General features: G+C 44.3%; 1 protein-coding gene across 1 annotated transcript in view; it reads left to right on the plus strand.

Moving 5' to 3' along the window:
• The window catches only part of LOC139700333 (serine-rich adhesin for platelets-like), a 52,109-nt gene that overhangs the window by 5,997 nt on the left and 23,666 nt on the right, over positions 1-22,446 (plus strand). The window contains exons 3-4 of the mRNA XM_071598972.1: positions 1,956-11,627; positions 15,642-15,818. Of these exons, the coding sequence (XP_071455073.1) occupies positions 1,956-11,627; positions 15,642-15,818 (9,849 nt within the window). The remainder of the gene's footprint in view (positions 1-1,955; positions 11,628-15,641; positions 15,819-22,446) is intronic.

The following is a 22,446-nucleotide window of genomic DNA, read 5'->3' on the forward strand; positions in this document are numbered from 1 at the left end:
TGTAAAGATTAGTTCTCGTACTCCTACATAAACAGCGACCGGAAGGATTTTTACCAAGCACGTAGCTCTTTATAATCTAGAACGAATCACTTAAACGAACGGCAAATGAAAGGGCACTGAAACTTACTTACACTAAACACACAGGAAAATTTCTGGAGAACGGAGCCATTTTTAATCATTCATCGCACAAATTTAATATACGAGTGGAAGAGGATATTTCCTCTAGAAGATGTTGAAGGGACAATTCCATGCTTTTCTCCGGCGCGGAATCAGGTCTTGTTAGATGGTCTGGATGATTTCGTATTTTAGGGCGCAGCTGATGAAGAGTGAACTGAAATAGACTAATAGTCGATTCACTCCAACAACTCTTTTCGATAAAATAATTGTTGCTCTTTTTTGTACGTCATATTTTCATCTATATTTTTTCATTCGAACAATACGTCTTAATTGTAAGTCACGCCTTTTTTTAATACAGACTTGGTTACTCTTTTTTAATCTAAGGACGTCTCTGGAGGTTTAGTCCTTGAGATGATATTACTCGTAGATGATGAGGAATCTTTTAATTTTACAAATAGGAACGAAAGGATTCAGGAGCCGTGGAACCCAGCGTGATGACAGCATATGCACATAAAGTTTTTTGTGATTAATTTTCCACGCACTGCTGTAACTAAGATCAGCTTCATTCATGATCATTTGGATGATTGCTCTTCGGTCTAATAGGTTAAGGTTTCCAAGTTACTTCACTGAGGCAGCATCGTCCAATCGTTCGTGATTGATGGCCATCCACTTCTTGATTCGTTCGTGAGGGGCATGTGGCTAGTTTTAAAATTTATTTTTCACCCCATGAGTTGTTTCATATGACGGGTTAAACCTTTTCATCAAGAGCCATCACTTTATCGTTGATTCTCAGGGCACCGTTACCTCCATTTGAAGTAGCTTAATCACACTTCCAGCCTATAAATTCCCCATTACACTTACTAATAGATTTAATTTGCACATTTTGTACTTTGGGATGATTTAATGTGAAAAACAAGTTTTGTTCACATATCTCGGTTATTTCTTGGTAGTAATTTAACATTTTCGATGACCCCTCGTACTAGCCCTGCTTCTTGGAGTCTGATGGAATCGCCGTTTTGATTCGCACACATTTTGTTCAAGACTGCCAACCGAGCGCAATAAATTCGACGAGAAACAGTCCAGTCAGCAAAACTTAATAAAATTGACCGAAGAGAACAAGTTGAACTCAGTTGAGAAAGCCTTGTGGGTATACTCAGCTTCAACTGCGGTAATCTTTGGGCGTCAAATCTTTCCAGGAAAACCACAGGAGCTACATAGAAGAATACTGCCTTCTTATTTTGATAAGTAATTTACGTGCATGTTATATCAGGATAAGGTTAGGAGAACTCTACTGATAACCATAAAACCATTTTAATTGGTTTACTGCGGCGAAAGTTTAAAGATTATCCTCATTTTTTGTGTATTAGATAACTTTCACATAAGAGAATAAATTGTACGCATTCAGATAAAATGTTAACAGGTTTAAGAGTGTTGTCCACATATCCGTTTTATTTACACAGCTGTGTGGTAAAATTAAATTTGATCAAATAAATACTTACCGATTATATTTAATATCGATGCATTTAAAAGCATTCGTACACCCACGGTCAAGTGACACCTTATTTGATCATTTAGTAAGACATAAAATGCATATAATAACCAGCTAATGATAAAAAATATAACTCCTAGCCGGGTGTCATGCAGAAATATTGGGAATAAAATATGGCTCGCAAGAAAAAGGAATAAATAAAATGAAAGCAAAAAACACCACAGAGATTTCTTATAAAACTAATGATAAATCATCGAACTGAAAAATATTACACGAATATATTATGTTGAAGTTAATTTATGCTTTGAAATAAAAAGATCCTTACAAATATATAATCTACCTTTCTCAGGTGTATCAAAAGAACTTGAAGTGAAAAAAGAACCAGGGAAACCTTCAAACGCTCGTTGGTTTTTCCAACATAAAAATCCATGGGAAACAGGAGTTGTAGGTACCCAAGTTTTCTCCGTGTATCCTCCGAAAGCACCAGAATATGAAAATTCATACCAGAGTTCACAAGTATCTTCGGAAGAATATCACCTTTCTGAGAATTCACAAATTTCATCGGAAGAATATGCGTCATATCAGAGTTCAACATTAACATCAGCAGAATATGAGCCATACCAAAGTTCACAAGACAATACGGTAGAATATATGTCATACCAGAGTTCAGCCTTAACATCAGAAGAATATGAACCATACCGAAGTTCACAAGTCAATACAGAAGAATATGGGTCATACCAGAGTTCAGCCATAACATCAGAAGAATATGAACCATACCGAAGTTCACAGGACAATACGGAAGAATATGGGTCATACCAGAGTTCAGTATTAACATCAGAAGAATATGAACCATACCAAAGTTCAAAAGAAAATTCGGAAGAATATGTTTCTCAATTGAGTTCACAAACATCGTCAATAGAAAATGGACTTTACCAGAGATCAAAAGAATCATCGGAAGAATATGATTCCTACAATAGTTTACAAATATCATCGGAAGAAAACGTTTCAATCCAGAGTTCAGAAGTATCATCAGAAGAATATGATCATCAACAGAGTTTAAAGAAATCTTCGGAGGAAAATTTTTCCTCCCAAAGTTCGCAGACAGAATCAGAAAAATCATCAGAGGAAAGTGAAACCTATCAAAATTCAAAAATATCATCAGAAATGTACAACTATTACCAGAGTTCAGATAAATCTTTTGAAGAATATGTTTCCAATACAAATTCAGAATCAAAATCAGAGGAAAAAGGGCCTTTCGAAAGTTCACAATCGTCATCAGACGAATATGATCCTTTCAACTGGTCAATGGATTCAACAGAAGAATTTTCCGATCATATTTCAAAAGTATCATCGGATAGCTCTGACAGTTCTAACCACTATTCATACCGCAGTAGCCTTGACGAATATTCAAGAAGCAGTAGTTCCTTTGACAGCTACGAACTGACCACTGAATTCCCGAAAACAAACAAGTCAGCAGTCAGATTATCAACAATTAAAACGTTAGAAGCTGCGATACACAAAACCAAAATAGATAGTTCAATAAAACCGTCAAGTCCATCAACTAGTACCGATATTACAAAAAAAATCACAACATCCGGTGCAACGTACTCCACCACGACTGGGACCACCGCAGATTCAACAACGGACTCGAGTGCCAGGAAGGGTACCACAAGTGGCACGAGTTCCTCCAGGGACACAGAGAGTACCACCCTAACCACAACCACCGATACAACGACTGCATCAGATTCCACTACCTCGGGGAGCAAGACTTCACAATCTACGACAGTCACGACATCAAATGTGACTACCGCAGATCCGTCGAGTTCATCAACTAGCACCGATAGTACCACAGGTACCAAAACATCCGGTTCGACGGACTCCACGACGACTGGGACCACCACAGATTCCACAACGGATACCAGTACAAGGGAGGGTCCAACAAGTGGCACGAGTTCCTCCAGGGACACAGAGAGTACCACCGTTTCAACAACCACCGATACCACGGCCGCATCAGATTCCACTACCTCCGGGAGCACGACTTCTCAATCAACGACAGTCACGACATCAACCGTGACTACTACAGGTCCGTCGAGCTCATCAACTAGCACCGATAGTACCACAGGTACCAAAACATCTGGATCGACGGACTCCACCACGACTGGGACCACCACAGATTCAACAACGGATACCAGTACAAGGGAGGGTACCACAAGTGGCACGAGTTCCTCCAGGGACACAGAGAGTACAACCATGTCAACAACCACCGATACCACGGCCGCATCAGACTCCACTACCTCCAGGAGCACGACTTCTAAATCAACGACAGTGACGACATCAACTGTGACTACTACAGGTCCGTCGAGCTCATCAACTAGCACCGATAGTACCACAGGTACCACAACATCCGGATCGACGGAATCCACCACGACTGGGACAACCACAGATTCCACAACGGATACCAGTACAAGGGAGGGTACCACAAGTGGCACGAGTTCCTCCAGGGACACAGAGAGTACCACCCTATCAACAACCACCGATAATACGGCCGCATCAGATTCCACTACCTCAGGAAGCACGACTTCTCAATCAACGACAGTCACGACATCAACCGTGCCTACCACAGATCCGTCGAGTTCATCAACTAGCACCGATAGTACCACAGGTACCACAACATCCGGTTCGACGGACTCCACCACGACTGGGACCACGACAGATTCCACAACGGATATCAGTACAATGGAGGGTACCACAAGTGGCACGAGTTCCTCCAGGGACACAGAGAGTACCACCATGTCAACAACCACAGATACCACGGCAACATCAGATTCCACTACCTCCAGGAGCATGACTTCTCAATCAACGACAGTGACGCAATCAACCGTTACTACTACAGTTCCATCGAGCTCATCAACTAGCACCGATAGTACCACTGGTACCACAACATCCGGTTCGACGGACTCCACCACGACTGGGACCACCACAGATTCCACAACGGATACCAGTACAAGGGAGGGTACCACAAGTGGCACGAGTTCCTCCAGGGACACAGAGAGTACCACCCTATCAACAACCACCGATACCACGGCCGCATCAGATTCCACTACCTCCGGGAGCAGGACTTCTCAATCAACGACAGTCACGACATCAACCGTGACTACCGCAGGTCCGTCGAGTTCATCAACTAGCACCGATAGTGCCACAGGTACCACCCCATCCGGATCGACGGACTCACAAACGCCTGGGACCACCACAGATTCCACAACGGATACCAGTACAAGGGAGGTTACCACAAGTGGCACGAGTTCCTCCAGGGATACAGAGAGTACCACCATGTCAACAACCACCGATACCACGGCCGCATCAGATTCCACTACCTCCGGGAGCACGACTTCACAATTTACGACTGTCACGACATCAACCGTGACGACTACAGGTCCGTCGAGCTCATCAACTAGCACCGATAGTGCCACAGGTACCACAACATCCGGATCGACGGACTCCACCACGACTGAGACGACCACAGATTCCACAACGGATACCAGTACAAGGGAGGGTACCACAAGTGGCAATAGTTCCTCCAGGGACACAGAGAGTACCACCCTATCAACAACCACCGATACCACGGCCGCATCAGATTCCACTACCTCCGGGAGCAGGACTTCTCAATCAACGACAGTCACGACATCAACCGTGACTACCGCAGGTCCGTCGAGTTCATCAACTAGCACCGATAGTGCCACAGGTACCACCCCATCCGGATCGACGGACTCACAAACGCCTGGGACCACCACAGATTCCACAACGGATACCAGTACAAGGGAGGTTACCACAAGTGGCACGAGTTCCTCCAGGGACACAGAGAGTACCACCATGTCAACAACCACCGATACCACGGCCGTATCAGATTCCACTACCTCCGGTAGCACGACTTCACAATCTACGGCAGTCACGACATCAACCGTGACTACTACAGGTCCGTCGAGTTCATCAACTAGCACCGATAGTACCACTGGCACCATAACATTTGGATCGACGGATTCCACCACAACTGGGACCACCACAGATTCCAAAACGGATACCAGTCCAGGGGAGGGTACCACAAGTGGCACGAGTTCCTCCAGGGACACAGAGAGTACCACCATGTCAACAACCACCGATACCACGGCCGCATCAGATTCCACTACCTCCGGGAGCACGACTTCTCAATCAACGACAGTCACGACATCAACCGTGACTACTACAGGTCCGTCGAGCTCATCAACTAGCACCGATAGTACCACAGGTACCAAAACATCCGGTTCGACGGAATCCACCACAACTGGGACCACCACAGATTCCACAACGGATACCAGTACAAGGGAGGGTACCACAAGTGACACGAGTTCCTCCAGGGACACAGAGAGTACCACCATGTCAACAACCACCGATACCACGGCCGCATCAGATTCCACTGCCTCCGGGAGCACGACTGCACAATCTACGGCAGTCACGACATCAACCGTGTCTACCGCAGGTCCGTCGAGCTCATCAACTAGCACCGATAGTGCCACAGGTACCACAACATCCGGATCGACGGACTTCACCACGACTGGGACCACCACAGATTCCACAACGGATACCAGTACAAGGGAGGGTACCACAAGTGGCACGAGTTCCTCCAGGGATACAGATAGTACCACCATGTCAACAACCACCGATACCACGGCCGCATCAGATTCCACTACCTCCGGGAGCACGACTTCTCAATCAACGACCGTCACGACATCAACCGTGACTACTACAGGTCCGTCGAGCTCATCAACTAGCACCAATAGTACCACAGGTACCACAACATCCGGTTCGACGGATTCCACCACGACTGGGACCACCACAGATTCCACAACAGATACCAGTACCGGGGGTAGTATAACAAGTTGCACGTGTTCCACCAGGGACACGGTGAGCACCACTCTATCAACAACCACCGATATTACGGCCACTTCAGATTCCACTATCTCGGGGAGCACGACTTCACAATCTACGACAGGCCCTTCATCAACCGTGACTACCACAGATCCGTCGAGTTCATCAACTAGCACCGATAGTACCAAAGGTACAACAACATCCGGATCGACGGACTCCACCACGACTGGGACCACCACATATTCCACAACAGATACCAGTACAAGGGAGGTTACCGAAGGTGGCACTAGTTCCTCCAGGGACACAGAGAGTACCACTCTATCAACAACCACCGATACCACGGCCGCATCAGATTCCACTACCTCCGGGAGCACGACTACACAATCTACGAATGTCACGACATCAACCGTGGCTACCGCAGGTCCGTCGAGTTCATCAACTAACCCCGATAGTACCACAGGTACCACAACATCCGGTTCGACGGACTCCACCACGACTGGGACCACCACAGATTCCACAACGGATACCAGTACAAGTGAGGGTACCACAAGTGGCACTAGTTCCTCCAGGGACACAGAGAGTACCACCTTATCAACAACCACCGATACCACGGCCGCATCAGATTCCACTACCTCGGGGAGCACGACTTCTCAATCAACGACAGTTACGACATCAACCGTGACTACTACAGGTCCGTCGAGCTCATCAACTAGCACCGATAGTACCACAAGTACCACAACATCCGGATCGACGGACTCCACCTCGACTGGGACCACCATAGATTCCACAACGGATACCAGTACAAGGGAGGGTACCACAAGTGACACTAGTTCCTCCCGGGACACAGAGAGTACCACCCTATCAACAACCACCGATAATACGGCCGTATCAGATTCCACTACCTCGGGGAGCACGACTTCTCAATCAACGACAGTGACAACATCAACCGTGACTACTACAGGTCCGTCGAGCTCATCAACTAGCACCGATAGTACCACTGGTACCACAACATCCGGATCGACGGACTCCACCACGACTGGGACCACGACAGATTCCACAACGGATACCAGTACAAGGGAGGGTACCACAAGTGGCACGAGTTCTTCTAGGGACACAGAGAGTACCACCATGTCAACAACGACCGATACCACAGCCGCATCAGATTCCACTACCTCCGGGAGCACGACTTCTCAATCAACGACAGTTACGACATCAACCGTGACTACTACAGGTCCATCGAGCTCATCAACTAGCACCGATAGCACCACAAGTACCACAACATCCGGATCGACGGACTCCACCACGACTGGGACCACCACAGATTCCACAACGGATACCAGTACAAGGGAGGGTACCACAAGTGACACGAGTTCCTCCAGGGAAACAGAGAGTACAACCATGTCAACAACCACTGACACCACGGCCGCATCAGATTCCACTACCTCCGGGAGCACGACTGCACAATCTACGGCAGTCACGACATCAACCGTGACTACCGCAGGTCCGTCGAGTTCATCTACTAGCACCGATAGTGCCACAGGTACACAAACATCCGGATCGACGGACTTCACCACGACTGGGACCACCACAGATTCCACAACGGATACCAGTACAAGGGAGGGTACCACAGGTGGCACGAGTTCTTCCAGGGACACAGAGAGTACCACCATGTCAACAACCACCGATACCACGGCCGCATCAGATTCCACTACCTCCGGGAGCACGACTGCACAATCTACGGCAGTCACGACATCAACCGTGACTACCGCAGGTCCGTCGAGTTCATCAACTAGCACCGATAGTGCCACAGGTACCACAACATCCGGATCGACGGACTTCACCACGACTGGGACCACCAGAGATTCCACAACGGATACCAGTACAAGTGAGGGTACCACAGGTGGCACGAGTTCCTCCAGGGACACAGAGAGTACCACCATGTCAACAACCACCGATACCACGGCCGCATCAGATTCCACTACCTCCGGGAGCACGACTTCTCAATCGACGACAGTCACGACATCAACCGTGACTACCACAGATCCGTCGAGTTCATCAAGTGGCACCGATAGTACCACTGGTACCACAACATCCGGTTCGACGGACTCCACCACGACTGGGACCACCATAGATTCCACAACGGATACCAGTACAAGGGAGGGTACCACAAGTGGCACGAGTTCCTCCAGGGACACAGAGAGTACCACCATGTCAACAACCACCGATACCACGGCCGCATCAGATTCCACTACCTCCGGGAGCACGACTTCTCAATCAACGACAGTCACGACATCAACCATGACTACTACAGGTCCGTCGAGCTCATCAACTAGCACCGATAGTACCACAGGTACCACAACATCCGGTTCGACGGACTCCACCACGACTGGGACCACCACAGATTCCAAAACGGATACCAGTACAAGGGATGGTACCACAGGTGGCACGAGTTCTTCCAGGGACACAGAGAGTACCACCATGTCAACAACCACCGATACCACGGCCGCATCAGATTCCACTACCTCCGGGAGCACGACTGCACAATCTACGGCAGTCACGACATCAACCGTGACTACCGCAGGTCCGTCGAGTTCATCAACTAGCACCGATAGTGCCACAGGTGCCACAACATCCGGATCGACGGACTTCACCACGACTGGGACCATCACAGATTCCACAACGGATACCAGTACAAGTGAGGGTACCACAGGTGGCACGAGTTCCTCCAGGGACACAGAGAGTACCACCATGTCAACAACCACCGATACCACGGCCGCATCAGATTCCACTACCTCCGGGAGCACGACTTCTCAATCGACGACAGCCACGACATCAACCGTGACTACCACAGATCCGTCGAGTTCATCAAGTAGCACCGATAGTACCACTGGTACCACAACATCCGGTTCGACGGACTCCACCACGACTGGGACCACCATAGATTCCACAACGGATACCAGTACAAGGGAGGGTACCACAAGTGGCACGAGTTCCTCCAGGGACACAGAGAGTACCACCATGTCAACAACCACCGATACCACGGCCGCATCAGATACCACTACCTCCGGGAGCACGACTTCTCAATCAACGACAGTCACGACATCAACCGTGACTACCACAGATCCGTCGAGTTCATCAACTAACACCGATAGTACCACAGGTACCACAACATCCGGTTCGACGGACTCCACCACGACTGGGACCACCACAGATTCCACAACGGATACCAGTACAAGTGAGGGTACCACAGGTGGCACGAGTTCCTCCAGGGACACAGAGAGTACCACCATGTCAACAACCACCGATACCACGGCCGCATCAGATTCCACTACCTCCGGGAGCACGACTTCACAATCTACGGCAGTCACGACATCAACCGTGACTACCGCAGGTCCGTCGAGCTCATCAACTAGCACCGATAGTGCCACAGGTACTACAACATCCGGATCGACGGACTTCACCACGACTGGGACCACCACAGATTCCACAACGGATACCAGTACAAGGGACGGTACCACAAGTGGCACGAGTTCCTCCAGGGACACAGAGAGTACCGCCCTTTCTACAACCACCGTTACCACGGCCGCATCAGATTCCACTACCTCCGGGAGCACGACTTCACAATCTACGGCAGTCACGACATCAACCGTGACTACCGCAGGTCCGTCGAGCTCATCAACTAGCACCGATAGTGCCACAGGTACTACAACATCCGGATCGACGGACTTCACCACGACTGGGACCACCACAGATTCCACAACGGATACCAGTACAAGGGACGGTACCACAAGTGGCACGAGTTCCTCCAGGGACACAGAGAGTACCACTCTATCAACAACGACAGATACCACGGCCGTATCAGACTCCACTATCTCCGGGAGCACGACTTCTCAATCAACGACAGTCACGACATCAACCGTGACTACCACAGATCCGTCGAGTTCATCAACTAGCACCGATAGTACCACAGGTACCACAACATCCGGTTCGACGGAGTCCACCACGACTGGGACCACCACAGATTCCACAACGGATACCAGTACAAGGGAGGGTACCACAAGTGGCACGAGTTCCTCCAGGGACACAGAGAGTACCACCATGTCAACAACCACCGATACCACGGCCGTATCAGATTCCACTACCTCCGGTAGCACGACTTCACAATCTACGGCAGTCACGACATCAACCGTGACTACTACAGTTCCGTCGAGCTCATCAACTAGCACCGATAGTACCACAGGTACCACAACATCCGGTTCGACGGAGTCCACCACGACTGGGACCACCACAGATTCCACAACGGATACCAGTACAAGTGAGGGTACCACAAGTGGCATTAGTTTCTCCAGGGACACAGAGAGTACCACTCTATCAACAACGACCGATACCACGGCCGCATCAGATTCCACTACCTCCGGGAGCACGACTGCACAATCTACGGCAGTCACGACATCAACCGTGACTATTACAGGTCCGTCGAGCTCATCAACTAGCACCGATAGTACCACTGGTACCACAACATCCGGTTCGACGGACTCCACCACGACTGGGACCACCACAGATTCCACAACGGATACCAGTACAAGGGAGGGTACCACAAGTGGCACGAGTTCCTCCAGGGACACAGAGAGTACCACCATGTCAACAACCACCGATACCACGGCCGTATCAGATTCCACTACCTCCGGTAGCACGACTTCACAATCTACGGCAGTCACGACATCAACCGTGACTACTACAGTTCCGTCGAGCTCATCAACTAGCACCGATAGTACCACAGGTACCACAACATCCGGATCGACGGACTCCACCACGACTGGGACCACCACAGATTCCACAACGGATACCAGTACAAGGGAGGGTACCACAAGTGGCACGAGTTCCTCCAGGGACACAGAGAGTACCACCATGTCAACAACCACCGATACCACGGCCGCATCAGACTCCACTACCTCCGGGAGCACGACTTCTCAATCAACGACAGTCACGACATCAACCGTGACTATGACAGAACCGTCGAGTTCATCAACTAACACGGATAGTACCACAGGTGCCACAACATCCGGTTCGACGGACTCCACCACGACTGGGACCACTACAGCTTCAACAACAGACGCGAGTACAAGGGAGAGTACCACAAGTAGCACGAGTTCCTCAAGGGGCACACACAGTACCACTTTTTCCCCAACTACTGATACTACGTCCGCATCAGATTCCACTACCTCAGGAAGCACGTCTACACAATCTACGAGGAATGAGATTTGTCTGAAATCATCTTATTTTCGAAAGTCATTTGGTAAATATCTTCACATTTTTGAATAGGTTTATTTTTATATATGTTTTGATATTGTACAAATGTATTCCTTTTCACGTTAGTTCAGTCTCTTATTTCTATATTTTTTAATAGAGCTCACGGGTCTTACCTTAGAGGAATTCAGATATTTTTTTCTTGGTTAGGTTTTTGAATATTTAACACATGGTCTCTTTTTTATTTTTTATTATTTACATTTAATTTACTTTTTGCGATACGTATTTCTTAGTGAAATACCTAAATTTCCAACTTGAAATAGTTTTAAAATATCTGAACATTATTTCGGCTTTTTAGTGTTATCCCCATATGTATTAATCCTTGAAGTTTATAGATATAAATAATCTTACTTTGGTAGGGACGTGATGCGACTTGCTTCACAATTACTTATATTCTCGAGCGTTGAGTTTTTTCTTACAAACCCGTAATTGCGGGAATTTCAATTATACTAGTCCAATTAATTTAAATTTATGGGATCGTAGGCTTTCGACTTGCCGTTGATTTCCAATTCCATCGTGAAGATGTTCCGGTGTCGGCAATTCATACGCAGTTGGAATTTGTTGGGCGCATCCTTTCAATGAGGCCAAACCACAAAAGTGTCGTCAATATATCGGCAGAAATACTTTGGTACGAGCGGGGTTAAGTTGAGCGTCTTTTCTTCAAAATCTTCCATGAAGTTGTTCGCTATGGTTGAAGATCGCAAGGGCACTCCATCAGCTTGCTCAGAGTATTGTCTGTCATAAGGAAGTAGGAGGATGTTAGCACGATCTCCCCAACGATTTCAAAAAATTTGCGGAGTTCCTGATGTGATGCTCGGGGAGCATACATTTTGCGCCAGAATGCCAGTGCCCCGTGGTTTTCGCTTGGAAATCCTGGTGTATTTGAATAAGCAAACAAGTATCATCCAGATACTCATTTGTTTTATCAAACGTTTGTGGAAAAAAGTTACACTCCCTAAAATAATCGAATGACTCAACAGTATAGGGGATAGGGAAAATATAGTATCCGGAGTGGCCCATAGTATTAGTGCCCTAAAATCCACACAGAGTAGCATATTTGAATTTCCGTCTCTCAACTTCTATGTTACTATAACCCCAGGTCATCTGTTACCTGTGGGGATGCTCTCAGGGGTTTTCATTTGGGGTGCTTATACCTCCCTCCAATTGTTAATTGTCTAACCTGCATTCTTTTTCATCCAACTCAGTCGCCCTCTCCAATCTATCAGAGAGAAGCGTAACCAATTAATTCGGTGTACCATCAGCACAGCCGCAAGTTTTACCGCCTTTGGTCAACTTTGATCTTATAAATTAAACACAAAATATAATACCTTCACTTGGATTGCCCATCGATTCCAATACGACTTTGATTGAAATTAATCGGATTGATTTCACGTGGATAAATTAGGAAACGTAAATTTTGGCTCTCGCAGGACGACTCATCGCTGGATCGAGGAAATACAAGGAAACATGCCAGGGAACGAAGGGGAGAAAATGTCGCTGCCCAACTTCCTCCACCCGGAGCTTCGACGGTACCTGCAACAACTTGAAATACCCTAGCAGTGGTGTGGCCGGCTCTCCCCTCTCTAGAGTGGTTCCCGGCAGATATTGTGACGGTGAGATTTCCCGATCTTATTCCAGTGGTTCTGAGATCACGTTTCGCGGTCCAGGTTATGGGAACAGGTGAATGCACATAGCTGGAATTATGAGTATCCTTTTGCTTTCGTGAGATGCTGGGAATTCGGGGCTCCAGGGATGTATCTAGCAATTATTTTAAGGCCAAGAGGTAAATTACATATGTTGGGCTAGATATACCTAGAATTTAGGCAAGGTATTTAGGATATGTCGGAAAAGGGGTGTAACTTCAAAATACTATTTGTTGTCTCGGGCGTAACTATATGGAATTTGCATAACATATTATGAAATGAAATAATTTACTTTGTAATTCCACACTTTATCAAAAAAAAACACGACCCAGGTTTCGTCGTTGAACGTCATCATCTGATAATGGGACGTGACGGGATGATGGGATGGGGAAATGTGTGGAATTACAAAGTAAATTTTGTCATTTCATTTCAAAATACTAGGTGCATCGTCCAAAGGCGACCAACATGATTTGCCAAACTTATGACGGTACCACCGGGATGTATTAAAAGTAGAAATTCATACAATAAGTACGAGGGTCATCCGGAAAGTAGTACCCGTTCGTGAAATAAAGACACAAAAGTAAATATTAACAAATATAAAAAATTTTATTTGAAAGAGGATACTTTAAACTACTTCTCAACATAATCTCCAAGCAAATTAAGGCATTTGTCATAACGTGTGACAAGTTTCTGTATTCCTGCTGCATAGTCCTTCGCCGCCAGCTCATTGAGATACGCGAGGGACCCATCTTGCACAAATTTTTGCATAATGCAGATGGTGTTTAACAATTTCATGAACAATTGTTCGAGAAACATTGGGAAAATGCTCACAGATGTCATCAATTGTGACGCGCCGATCGTTCCTCACGAATTCGTCAACTGAGCTCACCAGTTGGTCTGTAATGACAGACGGTCTCTCCGAACGCTCATCGTCGTGTGTGTTCCCCCTCCCCATGTTGAAGTTGCGACACCACCGCCGAACAGACGACTCGTCCATTACATTGTCTCCATACACCTCCTTTAATTGGCGATGAATATCACATGGGCGAACGTTTCTTGCATTGAGGAATTTAATCACTGCCCTCACTTCACAACTGGCGGCGTTCTCAATTTTTTTAAACATTGTAAACAATCACAGAAACAACACAGGCAATGCTAGCGTCACGCAACTTGGCTCAGAGAAGGCAGACAAGCCACTGAAGCTATCTGACCTCGTCCAGCGGCTACTCGCGTCGTCAGCACTTCATGCGGCACGAACGGGTACTACTTTCCGGATGACCCTCGTACATAGAGCACAAAAATGAGTATGAGCGTACGAAGGTTTGCATTTAAATATGTAAATTAAGGGTAATGATTATAAAGTTGAATTCAATTGATAGTTTAATTAAAAATGGCAAAATGTACATTGTAATGGACAATACAATTTCTAAAAGTGCAGCGAGTTAGGACGGAATCATCTTAATTTTTATAGCTTTTATTTCCAGCTCATAAAAGTAGATGTTGAAACGGACATTTTGAAGTTCTGTAATTACTGTGACATTACGCGATAAAATCAATCAAGTAATATACTTTACATTGACGACAAGTTATCTGTACCGTCAGTTGTGCATTAGTTCATGGTTTTTAGAGAAGCTGGTGAATTTTCTACCAAGCTGTTAAGTTGAACGATTAGTAGACGATAACTATTATAACTATCCATCCCCTATTTATGAAATAATTTCAGCTTTTTCTGCACTGGACTGCAATGGGACAAACTTTTCTTGCCAAATACAGTTTAAGAAAGTATTAATTATGTCCTTTTTTGGGGCTGTATGAAATTTATGGAGGGTATCTGCGACACTAGTCATATATGTATACGCATATGACATATCGTCGCATATACGCATTTCGTATAAGAAGCGACTCATCTTCGGCTGACGAAGGCTACTTGCCTGCCAGAGCGTTAAAGAATAGGGAGTGTGAGTTCACGTATTTATGCACATTCATACATGCACACACACACACACATCCCAAAAAAACGCTCACCGCAAAAACATACGGGCATTCTCGCACATACATTTATAATACACATTATACACATATTATTTCATTTGAAAATTAATGGAAAAATTACTATTCTGTGTTCATCTTTAATTGTTCCATGTCATGTCAGCTGCTAAATTTCTCTTCAAATGCATCCCCAGGTAGAAGCACACTTCGAAAATCGGTAGTCAACAATAAGGATTTGCCAAGTGCCAGAAAAATTACAATGTCTGTGTTTGGGACCAGGGATTACGGAGACTCACAGAGTACATCCCTCCTGCCCAACTACTTGCTGTTAATTGCTCAAGATATGTATAAGTTAAAGGAAAGGGATCAAGGTGAGTTTTGAATTAACTGTGTGAATGTGCTTGAAAAATATTACTCTTTACTCAATGCTCAGTGTAGTTGTATTAGATACTAGTCATTTTTTTGTAAGAAATAATTTTCCACTACCTTATTTGCTTTGAACCCTGAACTTTGACACACACAATCAAACACAAAAGTAAGTAACCACATATATTTAATTCATGTAACTTCAAAGCTAGCAGAGAAAGGTACCGCTGTCGTGAGCATTGGGGTGTGGCAAGTTACGACATCTTTGAGTTCGATGCATGAACCCAGGTACCCTACATTGCAAAAGGGTTACGAGTTGGGTTCATAATACTTTCAATTCGCTATTCGTCAGTTAAAAATATATAGTAGTAGTAGTATATTTTAGGGGAGGCGACCAACAGCTAAGGTCATTTGCGTCATAGGGGATGGACAGGAAAGGATGAAGAGACGAGAGAAACCCGGCGTCGGCATTAGCCTACTCTTTACGAAAGGCGCCAAGGGGTCCGCATTTTAACGTCCCATCCGACGGACGGCGTACTCACTCAAAGTACCCTCCACAAAGCACCTCAAGTGGGGATCGAGATACCTCTGAAAAATATTCAACACCGCCGGGATTTCAACCTGCGCCCTCTGGGTGGGAAGCCAGTACGTTAGCACCATCTCGATGCCCAAAAAATACTATGCAGTTTTAGAATCTTAAATCATGGCATGTAAAGTAAAGCGATGGTGTGATCCTCCCAATTACTCATAGATGTGAAATAATGATTCCATTAATCTCCGAAATGAAGAATGATTTCGTGCAAATATCTCAGTAGGCTAAACATGTAAATGTCTAATTGCTACGCTATACGTGAAGTGATCCTCAGAGATTCTTTTATAGACATAGCAGGGAAATCCCCCTCCCTTCGTATACACGTACGAAGCGCTTTTATCACACAATCATTGATGCTGACGGAAATGTAGTTTAGTTCAGCAGTTAGCCTGATGTACGAGATCTATCTGGAAAGGATCCAGTCACACAATATTTTGAGAAAAATAGCCTTACTAGAAACAATAAGACCTAAGTCTCTTTCAAAGTACTCGATGGGGACCTCACGCACTTATCACAGCGCCTCTTTTATTTTTCAAAACAATCGGCACAGTCCTTTTTCGGAATGGTCACCATCTGTTACGTGGTATTTCCTTTTATCCAGCATAAGTCGAGAATTAAATGCTGCAGTTGCAGGGGAAATGCTTCAAGTCTCAAAAAATGACCAAGACTTTCCAAAAAAGTTCGTCCTGGTAATGGGCCATGTGCCTACGGTTATAACCCTGAAAGAAAAGCCCAGTCTTCCCAACAGACGGTTGATAAGAGAAAGGGGAATGCGACGAGGCAGTTGATTGCCATTCTGAAAAAGGACTTCCCCGGTTGTTTTGAAAAGCGAAGAAGACAATGGGATAAATGCGTGAGATCTCAAGGAGAATAATTTGAAGGGAACTAAGGCCTTATTGTTCTACGTAGGCTATTTTTCTCAAAATATTGCATGACTGGATCCTTTCCGGAGAGACCTCGTATTTCATGATTCATATTGTATCTGTTTATAATTGCAGGTTATAACTAATACCCTCGACACCTAACAAACTCATGGCTATCTCTTGTAAACGCCCCGGTCCATTTCGTGGATGATTGAAGACGTTTCGGCACATAACGCTTCGGCCAACATCTTTTACAAATACTCCACGGAATAGGCATTAACATTAACGGAAACATATAATAGTCCACAAACGCATGCCAAATGATGTTAGTACACATGTTTGCTAATACTCAATCCTACATATTACCACATGCGATAAAATTAGTTTACGGATCTACGGCAAAATCCATGATTTTGGCCCACAAATTACCCATTTATCTTGATGAAATCTGTAAAGAATCCAATTCATTATTTCCGACTAAATATTATGGGAAAAAATTATATTTTTTCTCATTTCTTTGGACCCTCTAGTTATAACAGAAAATTTGTAAAAATATGTTTTTTCGCCGCTAAACGTCAGCACTGCGTCGATGTTACCAACAACTACACAGATGAGGATAATTTCCACGAGAACTTGTGCACAATAGATTACAATCGCCAGGTCTTGTTTATTTAATCCAATATGATCCCTTCACGTTTGATCTGATGATTTTTATGCTTTAAGCTTGAAGGATTAACTATTAAAATTAGTATTATAGGTTCTAGGTGTAGCCCAGAATCAATGACCGTGTAATACAGTGATGGGTCAAGCATTCATGTGTGAAGAGACTGGGATTTGTAGTTCGTATATTCACGAGGAATGACAAGACGTTGCAAGTGCAACAGATTACTGATTCCATCGAACTTTACCTCTCGAGGGAGCAGCTGATATGAATTCCAAAAACTGCTGCAACGAAGATGGGACCATGAAGTCCAGAGACAAACTCCAAGCCAGTTGTATACCCATGGAGATTACCGAGGATGACGTGTTCTTCTCAAAGTACGGCCAGACGTGCCAAGATTATCAGAGACTCGAAACCATGTTTGGCTGTCGAAAATCGAGAGGGAAAACCATACATCATGTAAGTTCACTTCTTGCACTATCCGCAAGTCAATTAATCTAATACATGGCTCATTATCAGTGTAAAGTTTTCTTTCCACTGAGGACTTTATTTCGTGTCCATTTCCGGAAATGGGTCGAATATTGCGTGAAATAAACTACGGGTATCCCAAATCCCGGTAACCCTCTGCTCGGGTCAATCCATTATGAAAAAGAAACACCTATCTGCGGAAGTGGTGTGCAATGTTTTTTGTTAAAATAAATTACGTTAATATCCATTTACGGGGTGACCACAGAATTACATATTTCAATTTTTCATGACTTTTCCATGAATTGGTGATAGTGAATATCAGTGACAGTGAAATTGCACGTCTAATAGGAGATTAGAGAGAAAATTCGCGTGCATAAAAATTAATGGAAATTCAATGCAAGTCGATAATTAAACGAGTAAGGAAATTAATTCAAGGAAGATCCTTTGATAAACTATAAAAAACATAATTGAAAACTGTCATTTCTTACATGATCAAAATTATAATAACTTTCGATGAAACTGCTAAAAATTCTATTCTGAGGTACCATTGGACTGTAAAATAAAACTGTTGGTCATTTTAATCATCATCGGAGAAGATAAGCATTAAAAGTGTAATGGAAAACCAATTTATTAAGATTCGATCTCGATTTAACACCGAGAATATGTTTGCGAACAATACCTTGGAAGAAGAGCGAGTAATGAATGTATGTGTTTCAATAGATGTCAATCAAGCGTAAACTGAGCAACGCAATTACTTGAGCGATTGATCAGTGTTGTCCACTCGTTTCTAGTTTTTGGTCATTTATTCAACTTTTTCTCAAGTTCAGTATTTTCTCTGAAAGGACCCTTTTTTGCGGTACCCTTTTTCAAATATTTCCTTCTTTTTTCTATTGTAATGTTCCCACATATTTGGCTCCTTTCTTTAGAACGTTTAATATAATTACTTTTGGGATAACCTTTTTCTTTTGCAGTTCATCCAAAGCTGGAATCCCATTATAGCCTGGCATTGGGTAATTCGACCATTTTGATTTCTACAGTGACCTCTTTGTCAGTAGAAAACTCCGATAAGGGAAAGAATTCTCCAGAGTCAGTACGAGAACTTCCGAAAAAAATCCAAATTAGGCCTCAAAATAAGTTAACCACGGCAATAAGATCATCTGATCACTGATCACCCCGTGACTTTACCTTTATATTCTGTATTCTACCAAATTAGGAATGACCATCTGCATCGCCATTTATTGCTAAAAAGTGAGCCTAATCCGTTGTTAAAATAAGATGCTCAAAATAATTTTTTCACAAATCGCAACTTTAAAAATTAACATATCAATAGCCAGGAAAAAAATAAGAAATTATCTTTGCCAATTATCGTCACAAACAAATATGGTTCGTTGAACACGTCACTAACAAATATGAAACAAACAGGATAGGCTCCAAATCCCTACTAATGGTTTTAATTAGAAACTTTAAAAACGGACGTATTTACTTCCTACTTTGGTACGAATAAAAGATGACACAATAACAGAAACAGAGAAAATCACTTGCAATTTTCTACTTTTTAGAACTTAAAAGCTAAAAAGTGGAAAATTGCAAATTTGTTTTTCTGTGTTTCTGTTATTATGGAACGATTCCACCATATCACACCTGGCTCTACTGTAGAAGATGACGCCATTGTAGTGAGTTTTTATTTTCCTCAAAATGTTGACTTCGCACCATTTCTTATTCTAAAGGGAGGTTTAAAACTACTGTGACAGTGTTACTTCCATATCTTGTCTTGGATTGGTGATATCGGTAACGCACATACTGTTCATGACAAGCAAACATGTTTCGCGCCTATTTGTGAAGATCTGATGACACGCGAATACATGTGTTACTTCACATACGTTTCAATTGGTACGCACAATATCTGAACACCTGCGTGGGATAAAATCCCACTTGGGTGTTCAGGCAGGTAGGCTCAGGTAGCAACAGTCAAGTACGCGTTAACTGACCTGCACGTGGGATAAAATATGAACACGTTATGAGGTCTTCGCAATAAGGTGTGAAACTTCATAATGAATACATTTATAGAAATGATGATGAAAAAAATAAATAATTTATTCTGATGTAACTGTTATTTCATATTGATTTTTTCAACGTCATACTCATTCAATGGACAAAAATTAATTTTTCATCATTATATATCTAGCGAGTAAAATTTCCAAAAATATAGGTAGCGTAATTCACCTCTAGCTAGGATAGTGGCTTAACTATAAGTCAGTCTTTGCGTTAATTGTTTTACGAGGTTGTGCAGAAAGTATTGGGAAAAGTTTCAGAAAATAAAATTCTTTCAGATGTTGCTACAATGCCTCGAAGTTCTTCCAAGTAACATCCCTTGGGCGTCGAAACGTTTTTGCCAGCGGCATTTACACGACTGGTAGGCGGATTCCGAAAGTTCCTTAAGGCTTGCACTTGCAAGCTTATTTGACGGATCCCATGAGGGTGTCCTTTCAGGGAAGATTCCACTTTTGAGAATAGCAATTAAATGCAACAACTTCAGAGTGTAAAAATCATTCGTCTTAACTTGGATCCGAACCCAGATCCCTCAATATCCGGTCGAGTGCTTTAGCCACTTAAGCTATCGAGGCGTCCTCTTAAACTCTGAAATTTTGGGGATTTTAAAGGAACAAGATGTTGTGAAAAAATACCGTAAATACAATGTCACCGGCATTCGTATTCGTGCGCGACGCGCCATTGTCCACGAGGTTAAAGCCAACTTCAAACACTTATGGTGTTTATACTTTGACAAATTCCAAAGAAACTGCGGGAGATGCCGCAACAGTAACTTTTTAACGGAGTCATCCGCTAATGCGCATTTCAATGCAACAATTTCAGAGTGTCTAAGGCGAATGATGTTTACACTCTGAAATTGTTGCATTGAAATGCACATTAGCGGATGACTCCGTTAAAAAGTTACTGTTGCGGCATCTCCCGCAGTTTCTTTGGAATTTGGAATAGCAATTAGTTGTTGGTGCCTAGTCGGGACTGCAAGGGGTTGGGGAATCGTCGCGATGTCGTTTTTCATCTGGTAAGCTTCAAGTAGCCTCAAGCGCTCAAGACGGCCGAGGGGACGAGTTTAGCGCAGATCTTTCGCATCGTTAAATTTTCAGTGATAGTGGTGGCCAGTGCTATCTTATATGATCTGCGATTAAGCTCACACTTAACCGCTGGTCTGAATCCAGTATTTCACGCACACGTTTCATCGGTTCTTGACGTCGACGGCCGTTCAGCTCTCAGGGCTCGTCCTCCACACTCTCTCCTCCATCTTCGATTGAGCTCGCGCCATTTAAAAACTGCAGTACGTGACATGCTTTCATCCTAGAACACTCAGCAAATCATGTCCAATGCCTAAACACTCGATGGCATACCGCTGTTTAATCTTTCACTAAATTTCACGCTTGCATCGAGTCACTCAACAGGAGTCCATAAAAACACGATCTAGCCTGAACGAGAACTTAAAGGTGCTTGGCGCGTGATAAAGCCCCCCCTTCCACTACCAAGCCTGCGCGGTGTGAGCACGCTGGGACTTACAGTCACGTCCAGAAAAATTATGACCGATACCTTTTATATAAACCTTGTATCTTCCCTATATATCTTCTAGGTTCCGTTGATTGATTATTACAGTGGATTCCGAATTTCATCCAATTAAGTATTCTTCGAATCACCTTTAAGCTCAAAAATGTCCAGCAGCAGATATGGGACACTTAATGGCTATGATGCTACTTTTCCAACAATGACATCATAGCGTGAAGCCAGCAAGACCATTGCTGGGTGCATACCAAGGGTTGGTAAAATCTAATCTGAAGAGTAACGGGAAAGGAAAAATAATGTGGGTTCCCGATTTCTTTTCTGTGTGATTTTGTTTTCAAAAAATCCACCACGCCCGGCTTCTAATTTCTCTCTGACTGTCGTATTGCAATTCCTTCATCTCCTTCAGCTCGTCCGAGTGACGTAAAAATCCCTCTCTCGTCCTGTCCGGGATCAAGTGCCATCTGCTCGATGGTGACCCAATT

This window comes from Hetaerina americana, unplaced genomic scaffold (genome assembly GCF_022747635.1).
Source record: "Hetaerina americana unplaced genomic scaffold, ioHetAmer1.1.p SCAF_10, whole genome shotgun sequence".
In the NCBI taxonomy this organism is placed as follows: domain Eukaryota; kingdom Metazoa; phylum Arthropoda; class Insecta; order Odonata; family Calopterygidae; genus Hetaerina; species Hetaerina americana.